The sequence below is a fragment of the Sparassis crispa genome (genome assembly GCF_003851025.1).
Source record: "Sparassis crispa DNA, contig_000017F, whole genome shotgun sequence".
NCBI lineage: Eukaryota > Fungi > Basidiomycota > Agaricomycetes > Polyporales > Sparassidaceae > Sparassis > Sparassis crispa.
Window position 1 is genome coordinate 386285 of NW_020939764.1, and position 26507 is coordinate 412791.

Genomic DNA, 26507 nt, shown 5'->3' on the forward strand with positions numbered 1-26507 from the left:
CCAGCCTTTTCGAGAAACAAAGAGTACACGAGAATTGCAATTGCTTTGACAACAAACGAAAGAGCGACGGATGAGGGTTGCGGAAGGAAAGAGATCTAGGTGGAGGAGCGAGAAGAGCAGCGTTTGACAGTTCTTTGACAGCGCCTGCAGCTTTGCCTATCTGGGCAGCTCGCTCGCTGACCAGAATGCGGAGGTGCTGGAGTAGTAGGTCCGAGTCTGACGAGTGCAAGAGTACCTTGCGCACCATCGTGGCCAAATTCAAGCTGAAGATGGAGCTTCAATGTTCGCTATAGACTAAGATCACAAAGTGATGAGGCTGTGAGTCAGAATTCATAATGCCAGTGCGAATTGGAATGATCTGGCTCCCAGATTCAACAAGGATACAGTCAAACAAATCGAGGGCATCATAAAAGAGACATGATTGTCAACACCAGGAGGGATAAATGAATGTCTCTCGTAACGATAATTTAAAATATATGTGTAAGAGCAGTTAAGCAGAGGTTGACGAACGTACAAAAATCTAGAAAAAAAGGGAAGGCAATGTTCGGACACCATTACCACGTTGGATGCAGGACCACTCTAGCAATATGTGGTGCGCAACGACAGAACGCGTGCACATGGCAGGAACTGAGACATACCACACTTCACTTACACACAGAGCAAGCCAGATTTTAACTGCCAGGATGAAACATCAAGAAGTCAGCCCCGTCCATCTTGAAACGATTCAGAGACAATCGAGCCTTCAAACATTCTCGATCCGAGATTCAAATAGGCCAAATGGGCCATGCCGAAGAAGAGAATGATAAATATGTGCACATAAATTGAGAACGAAAGTCCATGCAACCATCCTTCGGGACATCTGCATCTGCAGGCCTTATTGTAAACAACTGCTGGCCACGAATGAGTGAAATAAGACGTACCGTCACCGCACCGACGGCATAGCACCCCTAATCCGCGTCCGACCATCCTTTAACCGCTCGGTGATGACAGGACTCGCTGCAGGTCTGTACTTGAACTCCTTCGAGTACCTACCTCACCGCCACGTCAACTTCGCCCTGCACACGGACCGCTGGGAACTAACCTCTGAGCGTGGACCACGGCGGGCTTGTGGTGCTGCGCACGCATCGAGAAGGCCAACCAGAAGAGAACGACCACGAAGATGAGGAGCGCGACGCGTTTCCAGACAGACGGGGTCGGCGGGTTGAAGCGCGGGTCTCGACTAAGTCTCTCGCTCAGAACGTGAACGTCGTTGGTCGGTTCTGGGCGGCCCTTCACATCGTCAGGAGTATCTCTGCGAACTTTCTTCTCTGTGGTGGGTGACATAACAGGGATATGAGTAGAAAGAACGTATGTTATGGTCCGGGTACGGCGCGGGTACTGGGAGAGTTCTACGGAGCTGGCTCAGTGGGAAACAAGATCCTCCCATCACGTGACCGAACGCGTGAAGGTACGCGTACTAAGTAGTATTGAAGCTCGTGTAGTCACCACCGTGCAAGTACAGAACTTACGTTTGGACGCCCTGGACAAGAGCTAAATGTGCATCTACATGTACTTTTAACCAGTTCATGCTCAAGCTTGTCACGTCACATAAATAAATCACTCCTGCCCATCCAAGCACGTTCCTCCTGTTTTTCCCACGTATATCAAAAATCAAAGTCGAAATAGAATACCAAGGTTTGGCACTACAGAGCGCTGTAGTCGTATATTAATATTCGAACCCCAAATAATAGAACTTACTGCACGTATACAAGAACGCTACGCCTTGAGACGTAAGCAATATCGTGCAATAGCATGATGTTCGATATTTGAGGTTTGAAGCGCTGACCGCAATCTAAGAGGAGCGGACCAGAAATTCCGGCTGTTGTCCATCCTGGTATGTCACACGATGGAAACTTGTGCGAATGGGCTCGATATCGGTTTTCAACCAGGCGCTACAGCAGCAAATAGCGCAATTTCGGACATTCCGTTACAAACCAGAGAGATTTCTCCATGCGAAGTTTAAGCCCCTCTATGCCTACGTCTGGACAATACCCAAGGTATTCAGCGAACGCCACCATATGCGAAGCTTCTGCGTCATCTGTTGCGGAGTTAATCATATGTACGGTCCATAAACTTGGGAAGAGATTCAACAAGAATGGTTCGCCCACGCACGAGTTAATTAAAGGTTAATTCACAGTTCGAATAAGCTCCGCCAGGTCGTCGTCCGGGAGATACTTATGTCCACACTCAGCATATTGACCACGAGATCCAGTTCACTGAGATGTGGACAGTACCTCAAGAGACTGACGAGGACATTCAGCAGGACGGGAGGGGTTGGAAGTTCGGAATGCTAAAGGGAGAAGTCCGAGTTTCGCATCAGGTACGACTTATGTAGATGTGGTCAATTTATCGCAAGAATCTCCAGCGCTATCGTCTGACTCCATTGTGCGCTCCGTTTTGACAAGCAGGACCTGCAGGTAATTAAAAGATCGCAACAAAGATAGGTAAAAGGGATTGACAACCTCGTGAGACGGTTTAAACCAGTGAACAATTGTTGCAAAGCGCTTGAAAGAAAGATTGCAGAGAGCCGGGAATGTCTCTGGCTACACAATCTGTTCGCAAAGTGCCTCACGTTGTCGAAGTGCGAACCCGAGGGGAGGACAGTTGCAGGCTGCTATTGAGTCTGTCCCAAGAATTAGGGTTTTCAGGACAGGAAACGGAGGTCTCGTAAGCATTGCTGCCGGCAGCGGTGACGGAAGAGGATTGTCAAGAGTGATAGGATTCCCACTTCAGCACCGAAAGATGGGGAGAAGAGCCTATGTGCAGAAATGCTTGTGATAACATCGGTGTAGTGACGCGTATTGAAATCATCGAAGACTTCGGAAACCGCCGCAAGTTCGGACGAAACGGATACAGATTTGCGATCAATATCTAGATGGAAAGCGTGAAGATCAGGAACAAGCCTATTCGGCTGCAGCAAAGTCGAGACAAGGGGTCCTTCGAGTGGCAAGGGTTCGGATACCCTCAAAGAGCGTGTTTTGAGTTTCGGTCCCAAAACATAGAAAATTGCCCTCGATAGAGATTTGGTAGAAGAGGAACTTGAGGCCGATAGAGACCGAGTAAGCTGAAGATGTCTACCGACAAAGGGAGGTCTCGAATGGCAGTGGCACAATAATGGCACAACACCCTGGACAGAAAAGCCGAGACGCTTACATCGAGTCGATCCTAATCACTGCTAGTGGGAACTAGCCTGAAAGTCTTGGCGAATTCCTGTTATTCGCGCATGAATATATAGTATTATGAGCTGCCACTTCAGACGGAGTTTCTACGAGATCTCACGAATAACTGTGCCTCCCACAAATCGGAAGGCATACATTCGATGAGGTTGCTCTATCCCCATTGCGATTGCAAATGTCAGAGTGTATCCACCTGGTAGCACTGACTGCCAGTGTTACAGTTACGTGGAAACGGTGCGGGAGCCTGAGGTGCAAGCGCTGCGGGGGCTACAAAATTTCCGTCCTGATAGTTCTATCTGTTTGATCTCTGAATTGCCCAATAACCAAGTCCATAATTTCACGGTGAAGCAGAATGAGGACGTCAAGAGCAAGTCAGTTCTCGAAAATGGCGTATGTCAGCAGATGTCGGCATCAGCAAAAGCGGGAAATTTTTATGTAAGGTTACACCAGTTACATCGGGGTAGCAAGGGTTGTGTAAGTTACACAGGACTAGTAATATTTAAACTGATTTGTAATCAAAGTAAAGGTAGTAGAGGTCTATAAAGAAGATAACATAGAACAGAAATTGATACACAAGTTAGAACAAAAATACATGTCGACAAAGAGTTGTCGAGCGATGTAACCCAAGTCAAACGTTGCTCACCAGGTTACACAGTCGGAAGAACTTCTAGACGCCTAGCGCTCTCCGCAGAACTCGCTCCGAGTTGCTCTTGCAATCGTTCATATTCAGGCCCCCGGATACCGCACCAAATGCAAGCATTAAGGCAAGGCTCTTGTCCAGGCCACAGTGAAAAGATCCGAAGTTGTTTCGAGGCAATTCTGAGGCAATCTGAGGCAATTCTGAGGCAAGTCTCGATGCATCGCGACTACCGTCCGCCGACAATTCTCGCCACCCTCACTCGCGTATAAATTCGCAGCATCTGCCACTGCAATGTGCCTGCCAGGTGAGTGCCGTTACACGCGGCTAACTGTATCGCACAGGTGATACCGGGCTGTTGTTGCGCGCAGCTTGGTTGGGCTCCCGTGGTTGGAGCGACACGCGGTGCGTTCTATTTCAATCTCTATTGTTTTATGCCTGTGGGCGGAAATGTAAGTGTGTTGATTCCTAGTGTTGGTTGTTACAGCGGTACATGGGTGTTGGTGCGGTAAGTAGACCTAAATACTTGTTTGTTATGGCGGCACGCGGGTGTTGTTACGCGGTAAGTGGGCGTTTCGACGGCACGCGGGTTTTGGTGCAGTGAGTAGGCCCAAGTAGTTCTAATGTAGAGCACTTTGTACGTGTTGTACCGCTGTAATATAATATGTTGACATAATTTGGAATACTTTGAGAGTTATGAAACCGATCCGAATGAATCGGTTTCGGTCTGTTTAGGACGGTCTGTGCCTACGTGCTACAAGTGCATAATAAATTTTGCAGGAAGTTATATGAGCTTCATAACCTGTAAAATGTTTCCAGAGTTTATAACTGATTATGCCAGTTGGCAACTCTGCAATCTGACTCAGGATTACAATGCAATGTATTGCTTGGTGAAAAAATTGCACAAGTTACGTGGGATTACACCTTTATAATCTCTTTGGAGAAAATTCCCGGTTTTGCTGATGTCAGCCTCACAGCATCACGTGGTCTATCGATACATTCTCAGTTGGAGACTTGGAGTCGTCCGAGTCGAATTAGTCCTCACAAACTTGAAGCTCGGTTTGAAGTCAGCCATGTATACATGTGCATGAGAAGAGTCTTCGTATGAGACGAGTCTCTTGTTGCCTGTAAGCCTTCATTTTCGTGTGCAGTTCAAGAAATCTAACTTCACCGCTAACACTGCTGGCAAAAATCCATGTCACCAAGCGGTCACAACATACCTTGCACGACAGGATAATACGTACAATACGTCGGAAATGTCACGTAAATTAGAGGTGAGTATAGTGAGTGCCATTCTTGGACGTGCATTGCCATATGCTCAGCACTCCGAGTCAGCATCCCCAGAACTAGCACCGATCTATAGCCGACACGGTGCGGTGGTTCGTCGCTAACCCCAGGCTGACCCTTCATCGTTGTCTGCAGCCAAAAATGTTGTCACTTGATGCCAAACTGCACGCCGCTCTCCAATCTCGGGAACAGCGACGAATATGTCGCAGGCTACCGGACGCTGCCGCTGACGACGGGCTCGCTGATTTCTCAACGAATGATTACCTCTCTCTAGCGATATCGGAGGATCTCCGTGCGCGTTTTCTGCGGAAGCTACAGAGTGCACCGCAGATCTTGGGCTCGGGTGGATCGCGTTTGCTGGTCAATGGCGCGGCACACGCTGCGCTCGAGACGCGTCTTCAAACCTTCTTTGACGCGCCATGCGCGCTCCTTTTCAATTCAGGATTTGACGCGAATGTGGGATTATTCTCGTGCGTCCCCCAGCCAGATGACGTGGTCGTGTTCGACGAGCACATTCACGCGTCCGTCCACGACGGCATACGTGCATCTCGCACCAAGGAGTCCTCACGAGTCGCGTTCGCGCACAATTCCCCGACTTCTCTTTCCGAGGTACTCCTTCAGTTGCAGCGCGATCACCCAGGCCTAGTTACCGGAGCAGAGAGCGTATTTGTTGCAGTCGAGACGCTATACAGCATGGACGGGACAATCGCACCTCTAACGAAGATTGTGGAGACTGTGGAAGAACTCTTACCCAAGGGAAACGGCTATGTCATAGTGGACGAAGCACACGCGACGGGGGTGTATGGACCCGAGGGACGAGGCTTTGTTGCATTGCTCGGGCTTGAGCGGCGTGTGTTTGCGCGACTGCACACGTTCGGAAAAGCGCTCGGTGGATCAGGTGGTAAGGTGTATTCCCTTACGCCATCTCACCTCGATCTGACAAGACCTTCCAGCTGTGATGCTCACGACACCGCTCGTCCATGACTATCTGCTAAATTACGCGCGCTCACTGATCTACACAACTTCGTTGAGCTACACCAGCGTACTCTCCGTGGACTGCTCGCTCGACCTCCTCGTCGATGGATCTGCCACGGCGCTCTCCATGCGCCTCTTTGCGCTCTGCGCGCACTTCCTCGCCGCGCTGCGCGTGTCCCTCAGCAACATCCCGCCGTCGCTGCTCGCGCTACCCGATCACTTCAGCGAGACGTCCACGGCGCTGGCTGGGCTGCAGAGCCCCATCATCCCGTTGTTGACGCCTCACCCGCGCCTACTTTCCGATGCTCTTCGCGAGCGAGGCTTAAATGCGCGTCCTATCACGTGGCCAACGGTGCCAAAGGGAGGGGAGCGCGTGCGTGTGTGCCTGCACGCGGGAAATACTGTGGAGGAGGTGGAAAGACTCGTTGCTGCTGTCGTGGAGTGGGCACAGACTTGGCAGGAGGGGAGCTTGCAGGCGAAGCTGTAGCTCAGCTGAAAACCCGGTTATTGCAAGCTATGGGCAGAATAAGTGTCTTACTTCACACCCCAGAATTGCAACGCCTGTAGCAGGTTCAGGGGCATAATGATGGTATCTTTGCACGAACACACAATCGCGAGACTAAGCAGTATTTACATGACAATCTTCCGGAATTATAACGGTATACAGAAAATAAGAATAGGGCATATCAGTAGGACACCCACACATTTACATTACGACGCAATCTGTCTTTTTCTTCTTCTGCCGGTGTTCAGGCGCAGGCAATCTACGCAAGGCCTCGCGTTCTCGCTGACTGCGCTCAGCCGTACGCTGTTCGTAGATCTCCTGCGCCCGCTGGTCTTCCTCCGCTTGCAGCTGGCGTGCCAGTTGCTGACTGAAGCGACAATGAGTCCATGTGCATCGAAAAGGAAGGAGCACGCACTCTGCGTCATCCTCGATAGTCATTCCCGCCGCCTGCGCCTCAAGGGCCGCCAGCGCGCTCTCTCCGGTGTGGCCAGCATAGTCCCCGCCCGCGGGGCTGGAGCGGACGAAATCGGAATCAACGAACGTTGACCACCCGCCATCAACATCTTCGAGCCGTTCCCAGACGACAGACGCCTCATGCAAGAACACCTGGTCGGTCACAAGCGTGTACAGTGCAGCTTCCTCTCCTGGCGCCTTGTACAACACAGAGAGGTGGGAGTTGCGGAACAGGGCAACCAGCGAGCCGGGTTCCAAGGAAGACGCCAGAGCAAATAGGCCATAATATGTCAACTGCGACTGCGTGCTCTCGATGAAGTTGCGGATGACAATCGCTGCGGAACGCGTCTTGTGAAGTGTACGCGAAAGGAAATGAAGATATTCACCATCTTCTATCTTCTGAAAGTCTTCAGGACTCAGGTTTTCCTCCGGGCTGGGCTCGGTAGGGCTGGCTGGTGTGAAATGCTCGGTAGTGACCAGTTTCCCCTTGGTCAGGTGGTCTGCCTCGACGAGCAGGTTGATTGAAGTATCATAATCCTCAGTCTTCGCGAGAACCTGATGTTCCGGACTTGCAGGATCGACGAGCCAGCCATGCACCAACTTAATGCCGGCCTGCTCAAAGAGCTTGAGTTCCCCACCTGCGCCGGCTGGGCGGAACGATGTGACATTGGTGAAAAGCGGGTTGAGGTCCATACCCTCTTGTGTTCAAGCAGTGAGTGAAATTGAACACACTAGAAGGCAGCTTGAGCACGCCAAACTGCCTAGGAAGCAGGGACGTACTACGAGTGATGGGCATCGTGGACAGTGCAGCCGAGATGTCAACGTCCTGGCATGCTGCGAGAAGCCATTCTCCAACAAGATGGGATAGGAAATCGTACGAGACGGACGTCCGTTCTGCAGGCAGGATTTGGATTTGTCCACGGAGGATAAGGATGTTGCCTGTGTGCATGGTTTGGGGCGAACATGAACATAATAATGGTACACCCACATATTGCGATGAACGAGCAGGGCCTAAACCACGATGAACATACGCGTCTCTCAAGTCTCAACTGCATGCACTAACCCGTTAAAGTTCTGAGTAACGATCTTGACTTGCTTCGGCGGGGAATCGGAGGACAACCTGAACGTTATATCTTTGAGATACCATAGCTCTTCCACTGATATCTGTACGCCATTTTCTTCCTGATTTGACATGTTAATTTGCGAGCTGGAGAAGATGGTGACAAGAAGATACGAGTCGGAGGCGCTTACTTTCTAGAGACCGGCTACCATAAGTCACGTGCTGTACCTTCATCTACCCGCCCGGGCCGGGTGCATGTATGCAAAATTAGGAGCTATTTTTTCTCTTGACTTCCACCATGCATCTATGTTTTTCCATCGCAAAAGTTGTTGATTTGATCGTTGCCGAACTCTCCCAGGGAGGGTCTCCGGAACGAGCTTCAAGAGCTGAGGATCTTTCAGCACTCGCCGCACTCACAAGCACGTCGCGCTTCTTTCATACACTAGCGGCGAATATTCTGTGGCACTCGCAAGTGGGTCTGAGCAACCTCGTCAAATGCATGCCTGGGGACTTGTGGGAGGAAAGAAATGGAGCCCTTGTGAGACTTGACATTCCCGGCTGCCGTCCCACTTCAGGCTCACACTTAGATCTTTCCGTAGTACTTCACCAGGCGCTTATTCCAAGCGACTGGGGGGGTTTCGATCTCTACGCTCGTCGCGTCAAGATGTTGGCCTTTGATAGTTACGGCGTTCAGTCGTTCATGAATGACCGAGACGTCATGGTGTCGGTGGACGCTTTCAGATTCCTCAGTCTTTATTGGACGCCAAAGCCCCTTCTACCAAACCTTACTAATTTGGACTGATCAGATGAGCATGTAGGCATGGAAGGCTTCCTGTATTGCCAGCTTTTCTTCGGTCCAAAGTTGCAGAAGTTCGCGTTGCAGACAGGTGATCCAGATTTAGAAGGCGTAGTCGTGTCCGCCCACGGGCTGGCTCCATGCCTCCAAACGCTGCATCTGGACGTCTCCATTGGTTCCGGCTACTTCTCCGTCGAATCCCCAGGTTTCCTCCAGAGCTTCTGCTTCTCAAGCTTTCAACGGTTCATTTACAAGTCGGACTTGCCCATATCGTCCGAGGCATTCCTCCATCTGTTTTCCTTACCTCATCTCATTCAATTGGACATTACATATGAAGATGAAAATCAGCCGCTGATGTCACCATTACCAACGACAACAATTCTTGAGACCGCTTTTCCGGTTTTGAAAACTCCCAGTCTTGCCGCGGAATCGATGCGGCATTGCGCAGCCATCCTGAAGGTGTCTCGTTTTCGCCACGCTGAGAAGGTCGTTCTACACACGCAGATGTCCGAAGACAACACCACAGACAATCTCCACGCAGTCCTCAAATTACTTCCTGCTCAAATTCCACATGACTCGCTCAAGGAGTTAGTAATAACCAGTGTAGGAGTCGATGGGTCAGAGGAAGTGATTGATTTACGTTGCCTGTTCCTACTGCAGAAAATTTCCAACTTGCGAAGCCTGTGTATTGACACGGAGTGCAGAGTTGTAGTGGACGACGCGGGACTCGAGACACTGGCGAAAGCTTGGCCGAACCTTCAGAAGCTGTTCTTAATACAGGGTCGCAGTTTGGCTTCCTTCCCGGTTGGCGTAAACCCGACCACCCTTGATCACGCTTGATGGATTGGTTCATCTCGTCAAATATTATCCGCACCTCCGCCAGTTGGACATCGCTGTCAACACACTGAGTGTGGACATCTCCGCCGCACGAAGATCCGGCGGCCGGTACTCAAACCGCCAGATAACGTCGATGGGTCCTGGTTTTTCTAATGTCGGTCACCCGGTCAGGGTGGCAGCCTTCCTGTACGACCTGTTCCCCAACCTGCGGGACATACGAGTAGTGGACGCCCCGACGAAGGTCGCAGAAGCTCGGTGCATGGTCGAACACGAATCGTGCACACTCCTTGTTATGCGGACGTGGTATTAGGAGAGTAGATTTTTGCGATCTGAATGGTGGCGGATCGCCATCCGTAAGTTTGCTGCCAAACCGCGCCCATCCGAGTTCATTGACAGCCTTTTTGTCAGGTTTATATTCGTCTACGAGACGGCCGAGTCACCGCTTGACATTTATGTGATGTCAGCGTCTCGTAAAAAGGCGTTGTTCGGCTTTGTAGCATGTTGATTCGAATATCTAGGTTTTGGGGAGTCAAGTTATTCGACTTCTGTTCCCTCCGCGCAAAGCAGTATTTCTAGGTTCAAGATGTAGTGCGTATTCGCTGTTATATCTCTATGATTGAACGCTTGCGTAGTCAATGATTTATTCAAGATTTGATTCCTAACTTCTGTTCATTGGTAGATTACCCGATAAATGTCAGGGCCCCGAGGGCCGACACATGCCGAATGTGGCGTTACACGAATTCCTGCTAATCACTTTCGAATCGAAGAGAATTGGTAGACATGCAAAGGCCTGGCAATGACTCGGCGACAGTCAGCTGCGTGATCAGCTGTGTCCTTGGTAGGTCTCCCTGTATCGGAAAAGGTCAGCAAATTGAATGGTGGCTTGTCTCCTAAGCAAGCCGGGGACTTTGACCGCTATAAGTCAGTTTGGGCCCAAAGAACCTCGCAATCGGTGAGCATCATTAGACGATACACATCACTGCAGGCACGTTACAGAGCGGTGTTGCAGCATCTGACATGACTCCCCACGAAAATCCAGCCTTCAGGCAGAAAGACGCACCGGTGTTTGTTTACTGCAAAAACTGGTCTTGCAGGAGTCGAATTGGAAGCTGCATCTCAGCTGTTGGTCCACTTGGTAAACTGTTTCCTGATCGGCGGGCAGGTGATCCTTGTTGACAGTTTGACAGTTTCTGTCGCTCAGGGTGGCGGTTGCATGGCACGTGACATGTGCGTGGAGAACAAAATGGCCACAACTCTTCAGTTCAACCGCTTTTCAACTTTCACCACTACTATCATCTCGTATCACCCTTCCTGTACATCTCGTGGTGTCCACCTCCATTATCTCACTCCCCCAAATCAATACCTGATCTCCTTGACATTGCCTTCGACTACAACAACACCAGAAAGAGGAACCTGCTCAGAAATTATTCCTCGTCGTATCCAATTACGTTCAAAATGGCCATACTACTTCCCGTACACTCAGGATCCAGTTCTTACGCCGAATACAACCCCGCGACCCCCTCGTCTCTACGCGTCGCATCCACTCCGCGCTCATCTGGTGTGGCCACAGCGTCCACTGTGTCCCCCAGATATGGTACACGAGCCGTTGCTGGGAGCAAGCGGAAGGTCGTGTCGGACGAAGATTGGGAAGACGAGCAGGGCGTCCAGAAGAGACCAAAGGTCGAGCCGGACGTTCAAGGTACAGCTTTTCACCAACACTTGTCAACCTCACACGTCACTCATTGTCACCTGTGGCCACAGACCTACTGCCTCGCTTTGGGGCACTCCCGTCCAGCAGCGGAAGTTCGAAAGACGCGTGGGCATCAACAGAAGACGCCACCCAAATGGCTGAAAACATGCACCCACAGGAGGAGAGTGCGGAGCGATCAGCGGGCGTGGCAGACAGTATGTTGACTGATTTATCTCGTGACGTTCTCTAATGTCTTACCTTCAGACCATGTCAATCTCGGGATATCTGATGAGGGCGAGGAGCTCGAGGACTGGATACAGTCGTTCCTCAAGGTCCCGGAAGTACGCGCGATACTTTTGGAGTCTAGGAGCTCTTTACCAAACGACCTCCTTGAAGAAACACCTGTGGACCCGTGCCTCCTCGGTTCTATGCCTGACGAGGTGGAACAGTTCTTTCTGGATGCGTGTGAGGAATCGACACCTCCAGAGCTAGTGGCACCCCAGGTGGTACGTCCACGCCCCCGACAGCCCCGATGTGGATTCGAATTTTCGACCCCGCTTTGGAAGCAAGCTTGCCAGGCTCGGGCAAATATCATGTACGTCGTTTCACCCAAAATCATACCCGGATGACCAACCATTTTCGTCACGTAAGGCTCGATATATTTGGTGCGGCCTCTTTGTGTCACGAGGCTGCGAGCGAGGCTGCGGCGGGATCTTCTTCGCCGCAGGTCTGCAGCCATCAATGGTGGGAAGCTCAAGACGACTACCCGGTCGACACCAAGAACGAAGGCGGCGAGAAGGATGCTCCGTATGAGAGCAGCGACGACGACGAAACGACAGAGGATGAAAGCAGCACAGAAGACAGCACCGAGGATGAAAAGGGTTCAGAGGACAGCACTGACGACGAAGGCGACGAGGAGGACAGCGCGGATGCCCAACAGGCGCAGATCGACACGCCGTTAGACTTTGCGCCGGATGTCACGGTGTCTGACGACGGGAACACGGCGTTCGACGAGGACACGGCGTTCGCCGATGACCACACGGCGTTCGACGAAGAGGAGACGTCCTCGGTCTTACCGTCGGTATCGGTGTCGCTGGACCAACCGCCAGAGTCCTTCTCAGTGTTTGACAGTTTGGTGCAGGTCTATACCGCGCGTTGTCGCCTTCCCCCGCTGTCGATGATCCCTCTACCACAGCTGAGGGAGTACCCCGAGCTTGTCCTGCGTGGCACAGCGCACAACATAGAAAAGGAACCCTTGTGAGCCGATGGTCAGCAAGCCTGAAGTCAGTCTGCAGAACCGATGCAGCCACTCCACGCACTCTGCAATTTCCATCCTCCATTGTCCGTCCGAAGCATTCAACGCAGTCCCGCTACTAAACACACCCGGCTGTTGCACTATCGGGTGATTTGTAGGGTGGTTGCAATTTGAACAGTGCATTCGTGGTGCATGTTCGGGACAACGCGCGCGGACGACCTTCATTTACGTCGTGATCCGTAGGTGCCATCCAAAGAGAATTGCATACATTCCTAGATTGTCAAGGAGTCGTCTCTCGTCCTTGCTCTCGTGCTCATGGCCCAAACCATGGAATTTTCTGGACATGCAGGAGCTCGCCTGCAGTAGTTATCGAGAAGGCATTGCACGTACAATGCGACACTCTCCAGCAGACCTCGCGGGAACGGTCGACCGCGCAATCCTTCCGGTGAGTACTTACTACGACTTTTAGCCCGCACCTGATATTGAAGCGGTCGTTCAGCCATCTGCTGCAATACCACCCTGCGAAGTATCGGCGGCATTTCCACCAACTCGCTTCCACCGGGCCTTCCCTAATGTCGGCCCCCCTCCGCATGGGGTGTTTAATATTAAATTATCAGCTTCGTTTGCGATCTATAGTCCCTCATACCCTGTCAGGTCCGATACCTAATTGTGCAACTTATCTGTAGCTGATACTAACGGTCGTCACAACTCACACACAATGTACCGACACTTACCCGCATTTGTACTACTGCATTTGTACCACCTGCATTTGTACTACCTACTTGACTTACCTGGCTCTCGTGGAAATATACGATGAGTGCCGACTCTTTACACCAATCGTCGAACGAGAGTCCTTGTCTGAATGCTTACCCGGGTTTCAACGTCCTCTACCTTTCTGCGCTGGTTCTGCACCCTTCCTTTAAACTTTTGATCGCTGGATCCCGCGAAAATCAACAGTACGATCACATTCATTCCAAGCGGCCTGTCGCATTGAGTCTGAAGTCTAATTCTACGAATGTATATCAGCCGAGGGTAGTCAAGCCTGAACGGTCCCTTCGTCGAAGGTTTCCATCACTGTCTTTCTGTGATCCTCTGAGTCGGTGCTCACGGTCTCCGTGCTCACGATGTTCCCATTCATCGCCCGCCGGCGATCAACTTCGGCGTAGTCCGCGTTGTTGCGGCTGCCATCCCCGACCCACTTCCATGCATTGTCGCGAACGAAGTCGGCGTACTCCCAGAGCTCGGGTGTGAGCTCAGTCAGCGGACGCGCCCAGATGTATGTCTGCGCGGAGAGCGGCCCAGGGAGTGCGTCCAGCGGCGGGAGCAATGGAGAGGTCATGGGCACGGCGGAATACGCGGCGGCGGACTCGAGCGAGGTGAATGAGCCGAGAGGATGCACTGAGATACTTTGGCGCGTGTATTCCTGGGTTGAGACCACGGCATCAGTGGGAGCTGCTCTAGCGCATATGCACGCACGGCGTACTCTTCCTTCGAATATATCCAGCAGATCGATATCATGAAGCTTTAGTCCGGTAACGACCGTTCCCCTTACTGTGCGCTCTTCTGGGGTAAGTTCCCTGCTAAAGAGCGTTCGACTCTTGGTGTAAGGAATTACGCCGGGGTAGTCGGCATACTACCGGAATGAGGATGGCGTTAGTGTCCAAGACGGTGGCGATTTTAGTGACGTTTACTTTGATTTTATGACGGGTGTGTTCCTGGAAAAAGTGAGTGAGTGTAAGTTGTGATAAAGCAGATTAATTTTCGAGGGTAGAGACTACCATCTCGTGAATGCTACGGTGTGAAGAATAACATCGAGCGATAAATCGACACATGTGTTGAACCGGATGTCCAACTGGGGTCGGAGAACTGCATGATGGTACTCACCAGCAGTAAAGCCGGGCAGATTTCAAGCTGCGCACCATCATGTCCGATAACGCGTCGGAGGATGGAAGGGTGCAGCAGCGTTCCGTAGAAGAATGCAGAGACCGTCTCGCTCATCGTCAGAAGATCACTCATGAAGTCTATTTCTGTCAGTAAAACTATTCCGATTGGGATCTCGGAATGAAACGAATATCGAGTCTGCGTCGCAATCTCGTCTGCGACTCGGATACTTTGCGTGAGCACGTGAATTTCGAGCGTGGCTGGAGGGTTGGGATATACCTTAAATTTCTTGGCCGAAAATGAGCAGTGTCCTACGATGAGAACATATTTTCCGGACACCTTCACAGTGGCATCCTGAGACGGAAGTGCAAGAGAAGAGGAACCTGAAAGTTCAGTTGAAGGAACGGCGTGGGAAAGTAACGAAAGCCGCCCAAATTTGGTAGGTTCTGTAATCCACTAGGCGCCCGCATAACTTTGTCGTGACACAACGGAAACTTTGTCATGCCCACTCCCCTCTCCTCCTGCCACTCCCTGCTCCCGTAGCATCTATGACATGACCTCTTTTCGTCCTATTGCTTTCGCCTTTTCCTTGTCTTTGTTCGTAGTATTCATACTTGGCCTGCATGCGGAGTTTACTCCCGACCCTATACCCGAAGTCGAAGGAAAGAGGACATATAGTGCGTAAGCTCATGTGGAGGGTATCGTTAATTGACACTCTTTACAGACTTTCCCGATTTCAGCAAATACCGTCGTCCACGAACACTTTCTTTGAGCGAGCTCAAATTGGGTGGGTATCGATGTGCTGATTTCAAATTGGAATGATATAGATTATGGCATAGATGACCCAAACGGGCGTGTCATTATTATTGGCGACATTCATGGCATGAACAAGTCCTTTCAGTGAGTACTGTTTTATTCCTGACAAGTCCTGCGAGATTACGACTGCTGCGGGCCGGGCGTCTTTCCCGATGACAAAGGGACGTGGCTTGCGGTACGCGTATGACGATCCGCCATGCTACTAGGCTTGACCTCCATTCAGAGAAATTCTCTGGGTTGCCGTATCTCGCTCCGATTCCTTTGGTCGTCGATGCTGATCTTTGATGCGATGGCTGACGCTAAATACCAGTCATCTACTTTCTGCGATGTCATACTCTCCACAAACGGACACCGTCATTTTAGCAGGTGACTTCCTCGCCAAGTCAACACCCGAAGGCTCACTAGCCATACTCGATTTCCTCATTCAAAGCCTCGGGCGCGTATACGCCGTGCGTGGGAACCATGACCACATGGTTGTGCAATGGCGCGCTTGGAGGGAATGGTTTGAACCTTTGAAGATCGGGCACCGCACGGGTGCTGACTTCCTGACCACGATCGAGGCAGAGTGGGAAGGTGAGAGGAGGAACGACGTAGACGCCGACGAATGGGCGGAGAAGGCACGCAGGCGCGCCGCTGGAACTTGGCGCGCGAAGTGGTGGCGGCGTATACCTTACTCAGGAAGCGGGCCCACGAAGAACCAATGGAGCATCTTTTCGGAACACTATTGGCTTGCAAGGTGTGTCCTGGTGTGAGTCTCATGATGTGACAATGACGTATAGGCGGTAGAGATATGACGCAAACGCAGGCCGAGTTGCTGTATTCCTCGCCGTCAGTCTTGCATCTTCCCTCGGCACATATGTTCGTCGTCCATGCGGGCATACTCCCCTTTGATCCTCGCCGGCCTCCGACGGACGAGCGTCAGCCTCTTGCACACAAACCTGAAGTCAAGGGACAGCTCGATGACACCCAGCAGATTTTCAGCGCGGGCGATAATGTGTCAGTAGAGAAACTGAGAACATTGCAGGAGAAGGCCCTCCTGACGGACATTAGGGGTAACCGAGACCCATGGGTGCTGATGAATATGCGCAGCATAGAAGATGGACAGGTTACCCGGTGAGAGACTTATTGCAGAGCGTTAACCTCTGACCAGTTACTAACTTGTGTCACAGAGATGGTGACAAAGGTACGCCGTGGACCGAGCTCTGGAATGATCAGATGGGTCGTTGCGTCGGCTTCGACGATGATCTCTCAAGGACCGAGGTTACACCCCGAATCAGGCACGCCGCTTATTCAGATGCACTCAGCGTTGCTTCCAGAGGCGCTCTTCCATGTCATCCGTCGACGGTTGTATATGGCCACGCTGCTTCGCGGGGCCTCGACGTCAAGCGATGGACTATAGGTCTCGATACGGGCTGCATATATGGGGGAAAGCTCACAGGGCTTGTCCTACAGCGCAGATCCCCCGATAACTCTCCTGGTGTTGATTCAATGGACACGACGGAAGCCGACGAAGACGAAGACGAAGAATATTATGACAACTGGACCCGGTCTCGCCTCGCGCGGTCAGGTAGTGAGTTGCGAAGGCGAGAGCGGGAACTATCGCGCCCGCGGAGGAAACATATCAAGTTTGGGGACATCCACACAGGGCTCCGGGGTGCGCTCGTCAGTATCTCATGCCGAGGTCAAGAAGGCCTCGGCTAAGGACTGCTTTCGATGATGACTGCCTGAGCATCGTGCTTTCTTTTGCTTCCCTCCTGTTCGACTTCCAGCTTGATGCGACACTTAATGCGATCACGGACGTGAATGACGTGAACAGTTCTTGCTAGTTACAACATAATCTCGCTGTCTGTTGAGCTTAATCCTCCCATAGCTGTAGCCTTTAAATCTTGACCTTACCTTACATATTGCGCCAAATATCCTGTATTTGTATCATAGTATCACCATAATATTGCATATGTTTGGGAGTAAATCACCGGTACAGCAGTGACTGAGTAGTTTGGGATTGGATTCCATGACAGGGTGGGTGAATAGCAGCAGGACTCAAAAGAATGGCTGTCCTGTCCTCTGATCTCATTTTTGTAGCTGGACACTACTCTAGGAAACATGGCACTACAAAGCAAGTAAAAAACAGGGCATCAGAGCAGTTCGAGGAAGGTAAAGGAGATTAGCGCGATGAGAGAGACAACAGGGGGAAAAAGCAAATTGAAAAGTATACGACGACAAGGTAGAGCAGGAACAGGAGTGTACGCAACATAAGTGATTTTGAGGGTCCCGAGCATGGCTTGACAACGGAACCATGGGACCGACGATTGATGGCTGAAGGTGTATGGGTACTCGGAATGCGATTGGAAAGCAGAGTATTAGGAGAGCGACTGAAAAGTGGATAGCGACTGGAAAGCAATACGACTTCAAGAGCAAATGGAAAGGGAGATACAATGTGCCTTAAAGCGATCTGGTGAGGAGGCATGTGAATGGTGAAATACTACACGACGACTTGTGAGTAAATTCGCGGCTTTTTCTTCAGTTCTTGCATGCGGGCCGCTGTGCCTGGAAAGGAATTAGGATGGCCAGCGATAGCTAGAGACAATGCGTCCACTCCGACGAATTGAAACGCTCATCGATACGACAATCTTGAATTGAGAACGGCCGACTGAGGAAACGTAGCAGAGCGATTGAAAGCGATATTGGGGAGAGGGGGAGACGGGAACGATACAACAATGCCACACAATGTGTCGAGTGATTCTGCAGCCTGGAGGTGCGATCTTGCGTCTCGCGCTTATAGGCACAGCGCCGTACCGACCGGCTAGGTCAGTTAGAGACGTCGACGCTTATTCCCGTGAGTGTTTCTCAAGGCCGGGTCAATCTGGAGATCCTGGAATTGAATTGACGAGACACGATTCTGGATAGGGCGTGAGCCGGCGACCAAGGGAGGAGGGTAAGGATCTTCGCCGCGGGAGAAGCCTCCTTTTTTCGGAGAAGCAGATGCTTCTTTATGGGTGCCCTCCACCCGCTCAGTATTGTCCGACTTTCTTTTCCTGCCCCTCCTAATTCCATCTCCCCGGGAGTAGTCGACGATCCACTCAAAGCCGTGTCCAGGATCGCGCAGAGGCTTCCGGACAGCCACAAAACAGTCTCTCAACGACAACTGGTGACGAATCGAGCCCTGCACCTATAGATTAGAACACGTCCCAGGGCAGTACCACGGCTACGTACCTGCCACGTCTTGTCATCCTTGTGTTCTTTGTACCATTTAAACCGCTCCCTCAGCGCCTTATAAATCTCCTGAAGGCTAAGACGCTGCCGCCGACTTCCGAGAATTGCCAATTTGATAAGGATATGTTAGCTGTACTCCGGCTTACAATCGTCGGTGCGGTCGGGGAGAGAAAGCAGGTTAAGCGGCTGATCTGGGGTGAGACCAACGTCTGCACGCAGCGTTTCGAGTGAATCGACAAGGTTAATCTCGCCGGCCGGGGCCACGGGTGGTGTCGGTAAAGGGCCATCTCGTGGAGGTGGCAACCGTGCTGGGTTGTGAGCGGCCGTCTTCGATGCTGGTTGAGTGTGCACAGGGACAGGAGGTGGGAGATGTATGGTAGGATGACAGATATTGGGCGAACCTGGTACCTGAGGCATGTTGGCCGGGTAGGACACGGGAGAGAGACTACCCGGTTCTCCATCGCCGCTCGTACTCGAGCACACAGCCTTGCGAAGTAGACACTCGCCAGTAGGATGATGTGGCCACCTTATGTAGCGAGGGTAACTGTCCTCTACCTTGCCTGGAGACGGTATGTGGACCGGGTGGTTGTGCTCTCGACGAAGGACGAAAGCTGTGCCACCAGCTCTCGGATTGTCATTGTGGCCCCCGGACTGGATGGCTTGGTATCTGGCAACAGTATCGTAGCTCCAATCCGTCCCATACATCCCGTTGATATCCTGTGTAGATGCATCATTGCCGCCGTACTTGATACTGGGTTCCTGGTAGCCAGTTAGGATGGGCTGAGTAGAATGGAAGGAGAAAACCTACGACTTGACGGGTCGGCAATGTTAGCAGAGACGAAGACACATGGTGGCTGTATGGGTTTATTTGGGAGTCCATGCTAGCGTCCTCCTGGTGCAACGGGGAGTGGCGAGACGTTGGCGTGAGGCCGGGTAGGAAATACTGCGATTCATCCCTAGCACGTACATCGTATGAGTTGGTGAGTGGAGGTAGACGACGACTGGAAGTGATGTCGTTTGAAATTGGCGGGTGGCCATTGCTAAATGCTCCGTGGACATGTCGGGCATCTTCAACATGTTGGCGCGGGTGAATGACATGCCCGGCCGTGAACGAGTTCAATGCAACGGTTGAACCGTGGCCGCAAGCCCGTGATGTCGCAAAACTTTCAGAATAGGGAGGAACTCCGTTGTTCAGATAGTACATTGCGGATATGAAGAAAGGACAATTATTCAAAGAGGCTGCGATGGGTGGCGGGGAGCCTGGCGCGGTAACTTGCAGAAGAGCAATTTAGGCTTGGTAAAATCGAATTTTCTTATTGAATGCGAGTTCTTCACTCCGCCGTGGCGTCTGATGGGCGCCGGCCACGACCTGGAAGCAAGAAAACTTCAAAACAAGGATGTGTACAATGAAGGAAGTCAGATCTGCAATTCCCAATCTTCTGGGTCGGAATGGCCGCGACGTTAGAGATAAAATTTTGACATCGATATCAGTGAGTGAACTAGAACTTGATGGAGCCCAGTACAACGGCTTCCGCCACAGCCATGGCTTGACAACGAAAGACGACATTGTTCTCCGGCGAAATAATTGGTCCCACCCTGTTTACGGTCAACCAGATCTCATAAAGGAGCTATGGTAACATGGGCACTTCCGAACATTATCGTGTATGGCGCCAGTGGTCGTGAAGGGTCAAACGATGCAATGAATTTGCGGCGCGTTACCAGGAGAGGGTTCATGGAATCACTCTGGAAAAAATTTGCACGAAAGACTATGTACCTGACTCGAGGGGTATGTGTGAAACTCACCTTCGACCATGCGAATACTCTGCTTAGAGGCAATGTCTGAGCACTGGCCCTCACCGCTTAGTTTCTTCCTGGCGACATACACGTTATCGGTTGAATATCCACTTTCCGCTCCATTCCGACCCGCGCTCCTTAACGCTCTGCATAGGTGCAGACTTGGGAAATACCTTTACCTGTGATATAGAGGGCGCATGGTCCTACCCCTCCTTTCCTCAGCGGACTGTCAACGCGGTGGTGCGCTCACAGCGCACTATTTGATCTTATCTTATCTTCCTCGGCCCATTTTAGTTATGTTTGTATAGTTCAGGCGCTCATCGTCCGCTGAGCCAATCGACGCCAACAGCAACCCTCGGACCTCAACCCAGTCACTCTACCGCCAGCGTTGTCACTCCCTGTACGACCAATTTCTTGCAGTTCCCGAGTTTGTTGTTTCTACGGAGGTTGCAACGGGGGCCGCAGACTCGGTCCCTTCCGTTGCCACGGCCGGACCAGTGCACTCGGCACCGCAGTCTCAGCAGCCAGAGTACGGGAATATGGACCGCGCAGTCGACGCACCATACATTACAATGGTCATCTCTCTGACGGCTTAGGTTCCTGCACTTGTTCATCTATAACTTAGTTTGATCGGAAAATTAACTGATCGGTGTTACCGCTCCGGCAGGCGGGGTCATGGGATAGCCCTGCAGCACCGTGAGTTCTGTTTAGAACGCAGGGAATACCTCCATTTTGCTGATGGTGAACAGCAGCATGCCAGAACCCGTCATGCAATCTCGCGGGTACAACCTGGCCCTCATATGGACCTAGACCTTCCTAAGAATATTTCAGCAGGTGTGCTCGTCGCACTAATTTTCTCGATGGAGCAAAATTACATGGTTATCTTGTTCCTGGCTATACCTGACCACCACCTCTGCCATTCAAGAGGCGGGTACACAATGTACCGCCCGGTATACACGTACGTTGATGCGCTACAAATACACGTTTGACATTACGGTTGAGCTTGTTCCTCCCGCCAACGAAGAATTAGAGTCATGGACCCACGTCTGAGTAACAGAACCACCAGAAACACCAGCCGCATTTCCAGTACTCGCAACATATGGGGAAGCAAATGACGCAGGAGCGAATCTTCCCCAGCATTTCATTTTAAGGCTGGTGACTTCGCAGATTTGAAACATCTACGTCAGCCGGTCGGCTGAGCTCCAGGGATACAACGATGCGCACAACGTCTCATGTTTTCCTCTACGGTAAGCCTGTGTGACGGCTTCTTCTCACATATACTACTAATGGTGCCTCTGCAGAGGACTCTGGGTATAACCTGGACGACGTAGCAGTGGTGACCGATGACTACATCAAGAAGAACATGGTACTAGTCTTCGCTTGTGTGTGTATGTACTTACGATCCCAGCTTCAGACCGGAGTGATTCACTGGCTTGTGCAGGCGAATGACTCGCCCTTTTTTAACGTAAGTTCCTGGAAATGTCCTCCTCCATCTCTACCTTCGCTACGTTACAGATTCCGGACACGGCGAGCAGACAAGAGGTCTGCACGGAGATAAATCGTTTGCCCCTTGGACTTCTGCAGAATGGTCAGACCGTCGACGTCGTGCGTTACTGACCTTCTTTGATGTTCCAACTCTCTAACTGGCATGAAGCAGGTCTTGCATGATGATCAAACCGCTACCTGCTGGTTGCCGTCCCACAACTATTGCCGCTGTGCGTCCTCTACGCGTGGCGATAGCGCTTCCCCTGGTGTCTCCATTCTAGACTCCCTAGTCGACTCGCAGTACTACGGCTCCACCTTTGCCAGTGGACTTGTGAGGGGTGTCACGCGCTAAAGGCAGGAGACGAATATCACAAGGCAGACAAACACTAGCCCGGCGCATATGCTACGCCATTTGTGTATTTGCTCTTCCTTTGGCTCGGCTTTGATACCTTCCTGCGGATTAGATCTCGTTCAGCGGTCGCAGGGATGCACAGGCGAGTGCGGATACGGTCGAAGTGACGGCGACGAGTGCAAGGAGTCGTGTAAGTTTTTGGTCATAGCACTAGAATTTTTTGTCTCGGTCTACGAGCTAACGCGAGGCCTATGGCTATCGCACGCATTCATGGTGTCATCGAGTATGTTTTCCTCGTCATCTATGCAGAGGCATCGAAGTTACCATACTACGAATAGGCCAAAATAAACCGGAGTTACCAGCTGCTGCCACATAGTATCACTGAGATTCTGCTGTGTAAGCCAGTCACTACAGCCGGATCTTGCAGCTCCGCGGTTCGCACGCGAGGGTGAGCTCCTTCTCTCGTTGTACTAGCAATGGTACAGGTTATATTGACTATGCATGACTGTGCACATGACGCAGGCTTATTGCTGCACTACATGACAGCCTGAGTAGTGGGTAGTGAGTTACTTCCTCCGAAAAAGCGTCGTTATCTGTACTCTTACTGACACGGTGTGTGCTATGACCAAGCGGGTTTTTAGGCGTGGAGAGTCTAGGTCTTTCACGAGACATCGACGGCTCGTATCACCGCCTCCCACAGCACCAGCTATCGAGAAAAATGCAGCACTGACGCAGGACCTTGGTGAGGCGCTATGCGTCATCATCCTCAGCCTCAAATCGGACCAGCTCGGAGTACCGTATATCTCTGAAGAAAGCATTGTGTACTCGAGTCGTATTTGCATGGAGATGACTTAAATTGCTGGTGCGTGTTAGCTGTTTGCGTTTTTCAGCGATGCAATGTGTTGCGCTCACGTGTCACTGATGAGACATTGAATAACACGTGGGTACCGTAGCCTTTACCATCCATTGTCTTCTAATTCGTCGGACAGATTCTGAGAGATGACCGATATGCCACGTCTCGGTGCGATAGCAGGATGCAATCGCGCATCGCCATGGCCACCGTAATTACAAGCACTTTTTTGGGAGATGTATCAGTTGTACATCGCGATAGGCAGTTGTTACAACCAGAATACAAAGGAAGCATCGAAACAAGAAACGATCACGTGGGGTGGCGCATTTCCACTGCACAAGGCCAGTGGCCCGCTCCGTATAAGTTTGGCTGAGTATGAATTCTCCTTCTCTCTGCCACACTTATTCTCTCCCACCACGCGGCAAAGTATCCGCCACAATCATGTCTCACGCCGATATGGAACTCGACCTGGAGCTCCTGGATGACGAGTCCGAGTCCGACGGAGACGATATGAGCGATGGCGAGTTATTCATGTGTAGTCAGCTCGACACGCCACCTCAGACATCCTCCTGTAAGTGATCATGCGGTCTGTTTATAACGAGCCCCAAACTGACGAATAAAGGATAGACTCTGGCGACCGAGCTATCTTCAACAGTCTGCCTCCAACAGCCAAATATAAAGCTCAGGACAAAAGGCTGCGCGAGGACCTCTCTGGTCACATCCAGCGCGATGTTCCCGTCATAAACTTTATTAGCGCGGTCTGGAAGTTTTCTTCAAGTCAAATACCCGTGCACGATGGTACCCAACCATACATTTTACCCTTTGACTTACTTTCCGCGTACTGTGGGCGGACAGCACTCCCAGAAGATAACTATGCCAATTTGAAGGCCATATTGGAATCTTTGCTCCGGCAAGTATACGCCACAGATGACACACGCATGATTCCAGCCCATTTTCTCGACGTAAAGAACATCTCACGCCACGTCATGACGCCGCATATCTCATTAACTACGGTCAATGCGGCGGAGCGCTCGCTTTTGGGATGGACGTGGACCCTAGCGTCCGTAGAAGTCACGTCAACGTCCGCGATAATGTTCCAGCCTGGCGGTGACATCGAGATCGATTTGACGACATTTCAAGAGGTGAGCTCGTCTAGTAAACTGTGTCGTGTTAATATCTGACAACTCTGTAGACATCCATGACATCCAGCAGGAAGCCTGGCCTACGCCGGCAATCTGCATCTCTGGCACAAACCCGCCAGTATCGTGCTATAGATGATTACTTCCATCGTTTCTCCTTCCATACCGACGTTCCAACCATCGCTCCTGACCTTACGAAGGTGCGAAACAAACGGAAGCCTCCTAGGGTGAACGACGAAGATTGGAAGTCGGCGTGGTATAACTGGCTCATGATGTCTCATAATATACGCTCATACACATCGGGCTTTACTGTCGATGGTTTAGATGTCACGCTGTGGTACGCGGACCGTATGGGTCTCGTGTATTCTTCCCCCTTCAACTTCCTCCAACAGCCTCATCTTCTTCTCCTCGTCATCGCTGCATTGGGTTCCGCCGACCTGTCGACATTGGGAGTCTCACCCTATCTAGAGTTTCCTTCCAGGACTTTCCAAGCTTGGCACGGTGCGACCATAGTGGTGCCTGACGGACATGCTCGAGACATCGACAATAGGGCCCTTGAGCAGCTAGTCTTCAACGTCGACATCTGTCGGAAGCTCAGCATGCAATCGGGAATACTTTGCAAAGGAACAGCTGTTCTTCCTATCATGGCCATCGGCACTGCTGCCCAAAAATTTGGTCGTGATGAACTGGTCGTGAAGGCTGCTTGGCCTTTCGGAGCGGTTTCGTCGGAACACCGTCTCATCAGAATGCTTACGAGGGGTCTCCGCCGCCAAAAGCCCGACTTTTTGAAGCATGTCGTGGAGCTTAAGTGCTCCGTTAATCGTTCCTTAAAGGAGCTAAACCTCCCGAGAATCTTCATACATGGCCCGCCCATTTGGAAGAGCTCGAATAGCCCTGTCTTTCGCATGCAGATTATGAAAAAATACGAGCGGCTGCAATGCATCGAGTGTGTGGACGAGTTCAAGACTGTTTTCGTCGACGTTGTGCGAGGTGAGCAAAGTTTGACGAATCCTCTGTATCTGCTGACCTCTTGTCGTAGCACATCATTGGGTCTGGGAGACATCGAAGGTGCTCCATCGTGATATCAGCATGGACAATGTCATGTTCTCCCGTGAGAATGGTCAAGTCAGCGGTGTCCTATGCGATTGGGATCTGGCTGTGCACAAACCTTCCGGCGATTCCTACGAGGAAGATCTCAAAGTATACCTGAAGGAGGTTAACTTGCAGAAACCGGCCGAAAATTGCGGAAATACATCTGATGTCGAGATTCTCGATGATGACAATGACGGCTACGAGGCCTCCGAAACCAAAGTGGATGTTGATATACAGCTGCAGATTCCAGTGGGAACAACTCCATTCATGGCTATCGAACTACTGTCGGAAACCTCATCGGCGCCTCGACACCGGTACCGGTATGATCTAGAATCCTTTTTCTGGGTCCTAGTCTGGTTTTGCACCGGATTTGATCCAGAGACCAACAAGTGTGGTGACATCGGGGAATGGGAGAGCCCCAAGCGCCAGTCCATCCGCATCTCCAAGACCCAGCTCTTGCAATCCAGTGATAAATTCGACGCTGTGTGCAGATACGCTCACCCACTCTACAAGCAACTCATTCATGGGTGGGTATCCAATCTTCGTGATTATTTTGCTAACTTGGTATCGTACACACCGGAAATTTGGAATTTGCGTGCTGAGCTTCACAGCGCCACCGTGTGGGACGGGGTTGACGAAATCGATTCGTTCGTCCGAAGTCTTGAGACCACGCTAGAGGCGAGAGAGGCGAGCATCACGTACAGTGGCTTTATGCAGCATCTGGGAGTAACGGAATGAATGGACCTTCTCGCTTGCAGTGTGGACTGTATCTCCCCAGATTACTGTCGTATTACCACTGAATCAACACTCACAGCTGCTTGAGTCAGATGCTCAGTGACGTTCTTTATTTCGGAGAGCATGCTCTTTGCTTCTCCCGTGGTTTAGATCCAAGTTAGCAATTGGTCTTCGTCGATCTCCAACTGTCATTGGAATTTGGCTGTTGTTTAATAAAAGAATTATCAGCACCTCCAATGCAGGCTAGGTGCTTGTTTTTCCTCGTCATTTGGTAACTTCGTTTCGGCCAACCTGTTGCTGATCGTCAGGATCTCTGCTGCCTCTACGGCGAAACAGCGAGTCACATCGCCGAATGATTGGATCCACGGATGTGGAGATAGCTTGTCCTGATCCCCATTGCTCGAGTGAGGTTACAGATTATCCGGACGGGGATGCGCATC

The 26507-nt window shown here is 51.3% G+C and overlaps 11 protein-coding genes across 11 annotated transcripts; 7 read left to right on the top strand and 4 right to left on the bottom strand.

Moving 5' to 3' along the window:
• Positions 1 to 922: 922 nt before the first annotated feature.
• On the bottom strand, positions 923 to 1323 carry SCP_1801320 (hypothetical protein; the record flags this gene model as incomplete). Its single annotated transcript, XM_027765220.1, has 2 exons — positions 923 to 1028; positions 1082 to 1323. The coding sequence occupies 2 exons, from the start codon at positions 1321 to 1323 to the stop codon at positions 923 to 925; spliced, it is 348 nt and encodes a 115-aa protein (XP_027621021.1).
• A 3957-nt stretch (positions 1324 to 5280) lies between these two features.
• On the top strand, positions 5281 to 6601 carry SCP_1801330 (predicted protein; the record flags this gene model as incomplete). Its single annotated transcript, XM_027765221.1, has 2 exons — positions 5281 to 6040; positions 6093 to 6601. 2 exons carry the CDS (start codon positions 5281 to 5283, stop codon positions 6599 to 6601), a joined length of 1269 nt encoding a protein of 422 aa, XP_027621022.1.
• Positions 6602 to 6820: 219 nt separating this feature from the next.
• Positions 6821 to 8266, bottom strand: SCP_1801340 (hypothetical protein; the record flags this gene model as incomplete). Its single annotated transcript, XM_027765222.1, has 6 exons — positions 6821 to 6986; positions 7035 to 7407; positions 7459 to 7770; positions 7853 to 8011; positions 8061 to 8083; positions 8136 to 8266. 6 exons carry the CDS (start codon positions 8264 to 8266, stop codon positions 6821 to 6823), a joined length of 1164 nt encoding a protein of 387 aa, XP_027621023.1.
• Positions 8267 to 8952: 686 nt separating this feature from the next.
• On the top strand, positions 8953 to 9768 carry SCP_1801350 (hypothetical protein; the record flags this gene model as incomplete). Its single annotated transcript, XM_027765223.1, has 1 exon — positions 8953 to 9768. The coding sequence occupies one exon, from the start codon at positions 8953 to 8955 to the stop codon at positions 9766 to 9768; it is 816 nt and encodes a 271-aa protein (XP_027621024.1).
• Positions 9769 to 11220: 1452 nt separating this feature from the next.
• SCP_1801360 (hypothetical protein) lies at positions 11221 to 12716 on the top strand (the record flags this gene model as incomplete). Its single annotated transcript, XM_027765224.1, has 4 exons — positions 11221 to 11464; positions 11527 to 11670; positions 11720 to 12050; positions 12107 to 12716. The coding sequence occupies 4 exons, from the start codon at positions 11221 to 11223 to the stop codon at positions 12714 to 12716; spliced, it is 1329 nt and encodes a 442-aa protein (XP_027621025.1).
• A 1030-nt stretch (positions 12717 to 13746) lies between these two features.
• Positions 13747 to 14726, bottom strand: SCP_1801370 (hypothetical protein; the record flags this gene model as incomplete). The annotated part of the gene is made up of 4 exons (XM_027765225.1): positions 13747 to 14133; positions 14194 to 14343; positions 14402 to 14425; positions 14595 to 14726. The coding sequence occupies 4 exons, from the start codon at positions 14724 to 14726 to the stop codon at positions 13747 to 13749; spliced, it is 693 nt and encodes a 230-aa protein (XP_027621026.1).
• Positions 14727 to 15733: 1007 nt separating this feature from the next.
• On the top strand, positions 15734 to 17108 carry SCP_1801380 (Metallo-dependent phosphatase; the record flags this gene model as incomplete). The annotated part of the gene is made up of 3 exons (XM_027765226.1): positions 15734 to 16143; positions 16194 to 16520; positions 16577 to 17108. 3 exons carry the CDS (start codon positions 15734 to 15736, stop codon positions 17106 to 17108), a joined length of 1269 nt encoding a protein of 422 aa, XP_027621027.1.
• A 1638-nt stretch (positions 17109 to 18746) lies between these two features.
• SCP_1801390 (hypothetical protein) lies at positions 18747 to 19824 on the bottom strand (the record flags this gene model as incomplete). Its single annotated transcript, XM_027765227.1, has 2 exons — positions 18747 to 19379; positions 19429 to 19824. The coding sequence occupies 2 exons, from the start codon at positions 19822 to 19824 to the stop codon at positions 18747 to 18749; spliced, it is 1029 nt and encodes a 342-aa protein (XP_027621028.1).
• Positions 19825 to 21630: 1806 nt separating this feature from the next.
• On the top strand, positions 21631 to 22251 carry SCP_1801400 (hypothetical protein; the record flags this gene model as incomplete). The annotated part of the gene is made up of 5 exons (XM_027765228.1): positions 21631 to 21661; positions 21716 to 21780; positions 21829 to 21879; positions 21930 to 22019; positions 22072 to 22251. 5 exons carry the CDS (start codon positions 21631 to 21633, stop codon positions 22249 to 22251), a joined length of 417 nt encoding a protein of 138 aa, XP_027621029.1.
• Positions 22252 to 24299: 2048 nt separating this feature from the next.
• On the top strand, positions 24300 to 25322 carry SCP_1801410 (hypothetical protein; the record flags this gene model as incomplete). The annotated part of the gene is made up of 1 exon (XM_027765229.1): positions 24300 to 25322. The coding sequence occupies one exon, from the start codon at positions 24300 to 24302 to the stop codon at positions 25320 to 25322; it is 1023 nt and encodes a 340-aa protein (XP_027621030.1).
• A 19-nt stretch (positions 25323 to 25341) lies between these two features.
• On the top strand, positions 25342 to 26070 carry SCP_1801420 (hypothetical protein; the record flags this gene model as incomplete). The annotated part of the gene is made up of 1 exon (XM_027765230.1): positions 25342 to 26070. The coding sequence occupies one exon, from the start codon at positions 25342 to 25344 to the stop codon at positions 26068 to 26070; it is 729 nt and encodes a 242-aa protein (XP_027621031.1).
• Positions 26071 to 26507: the final 437 nt, after the last annotated feature.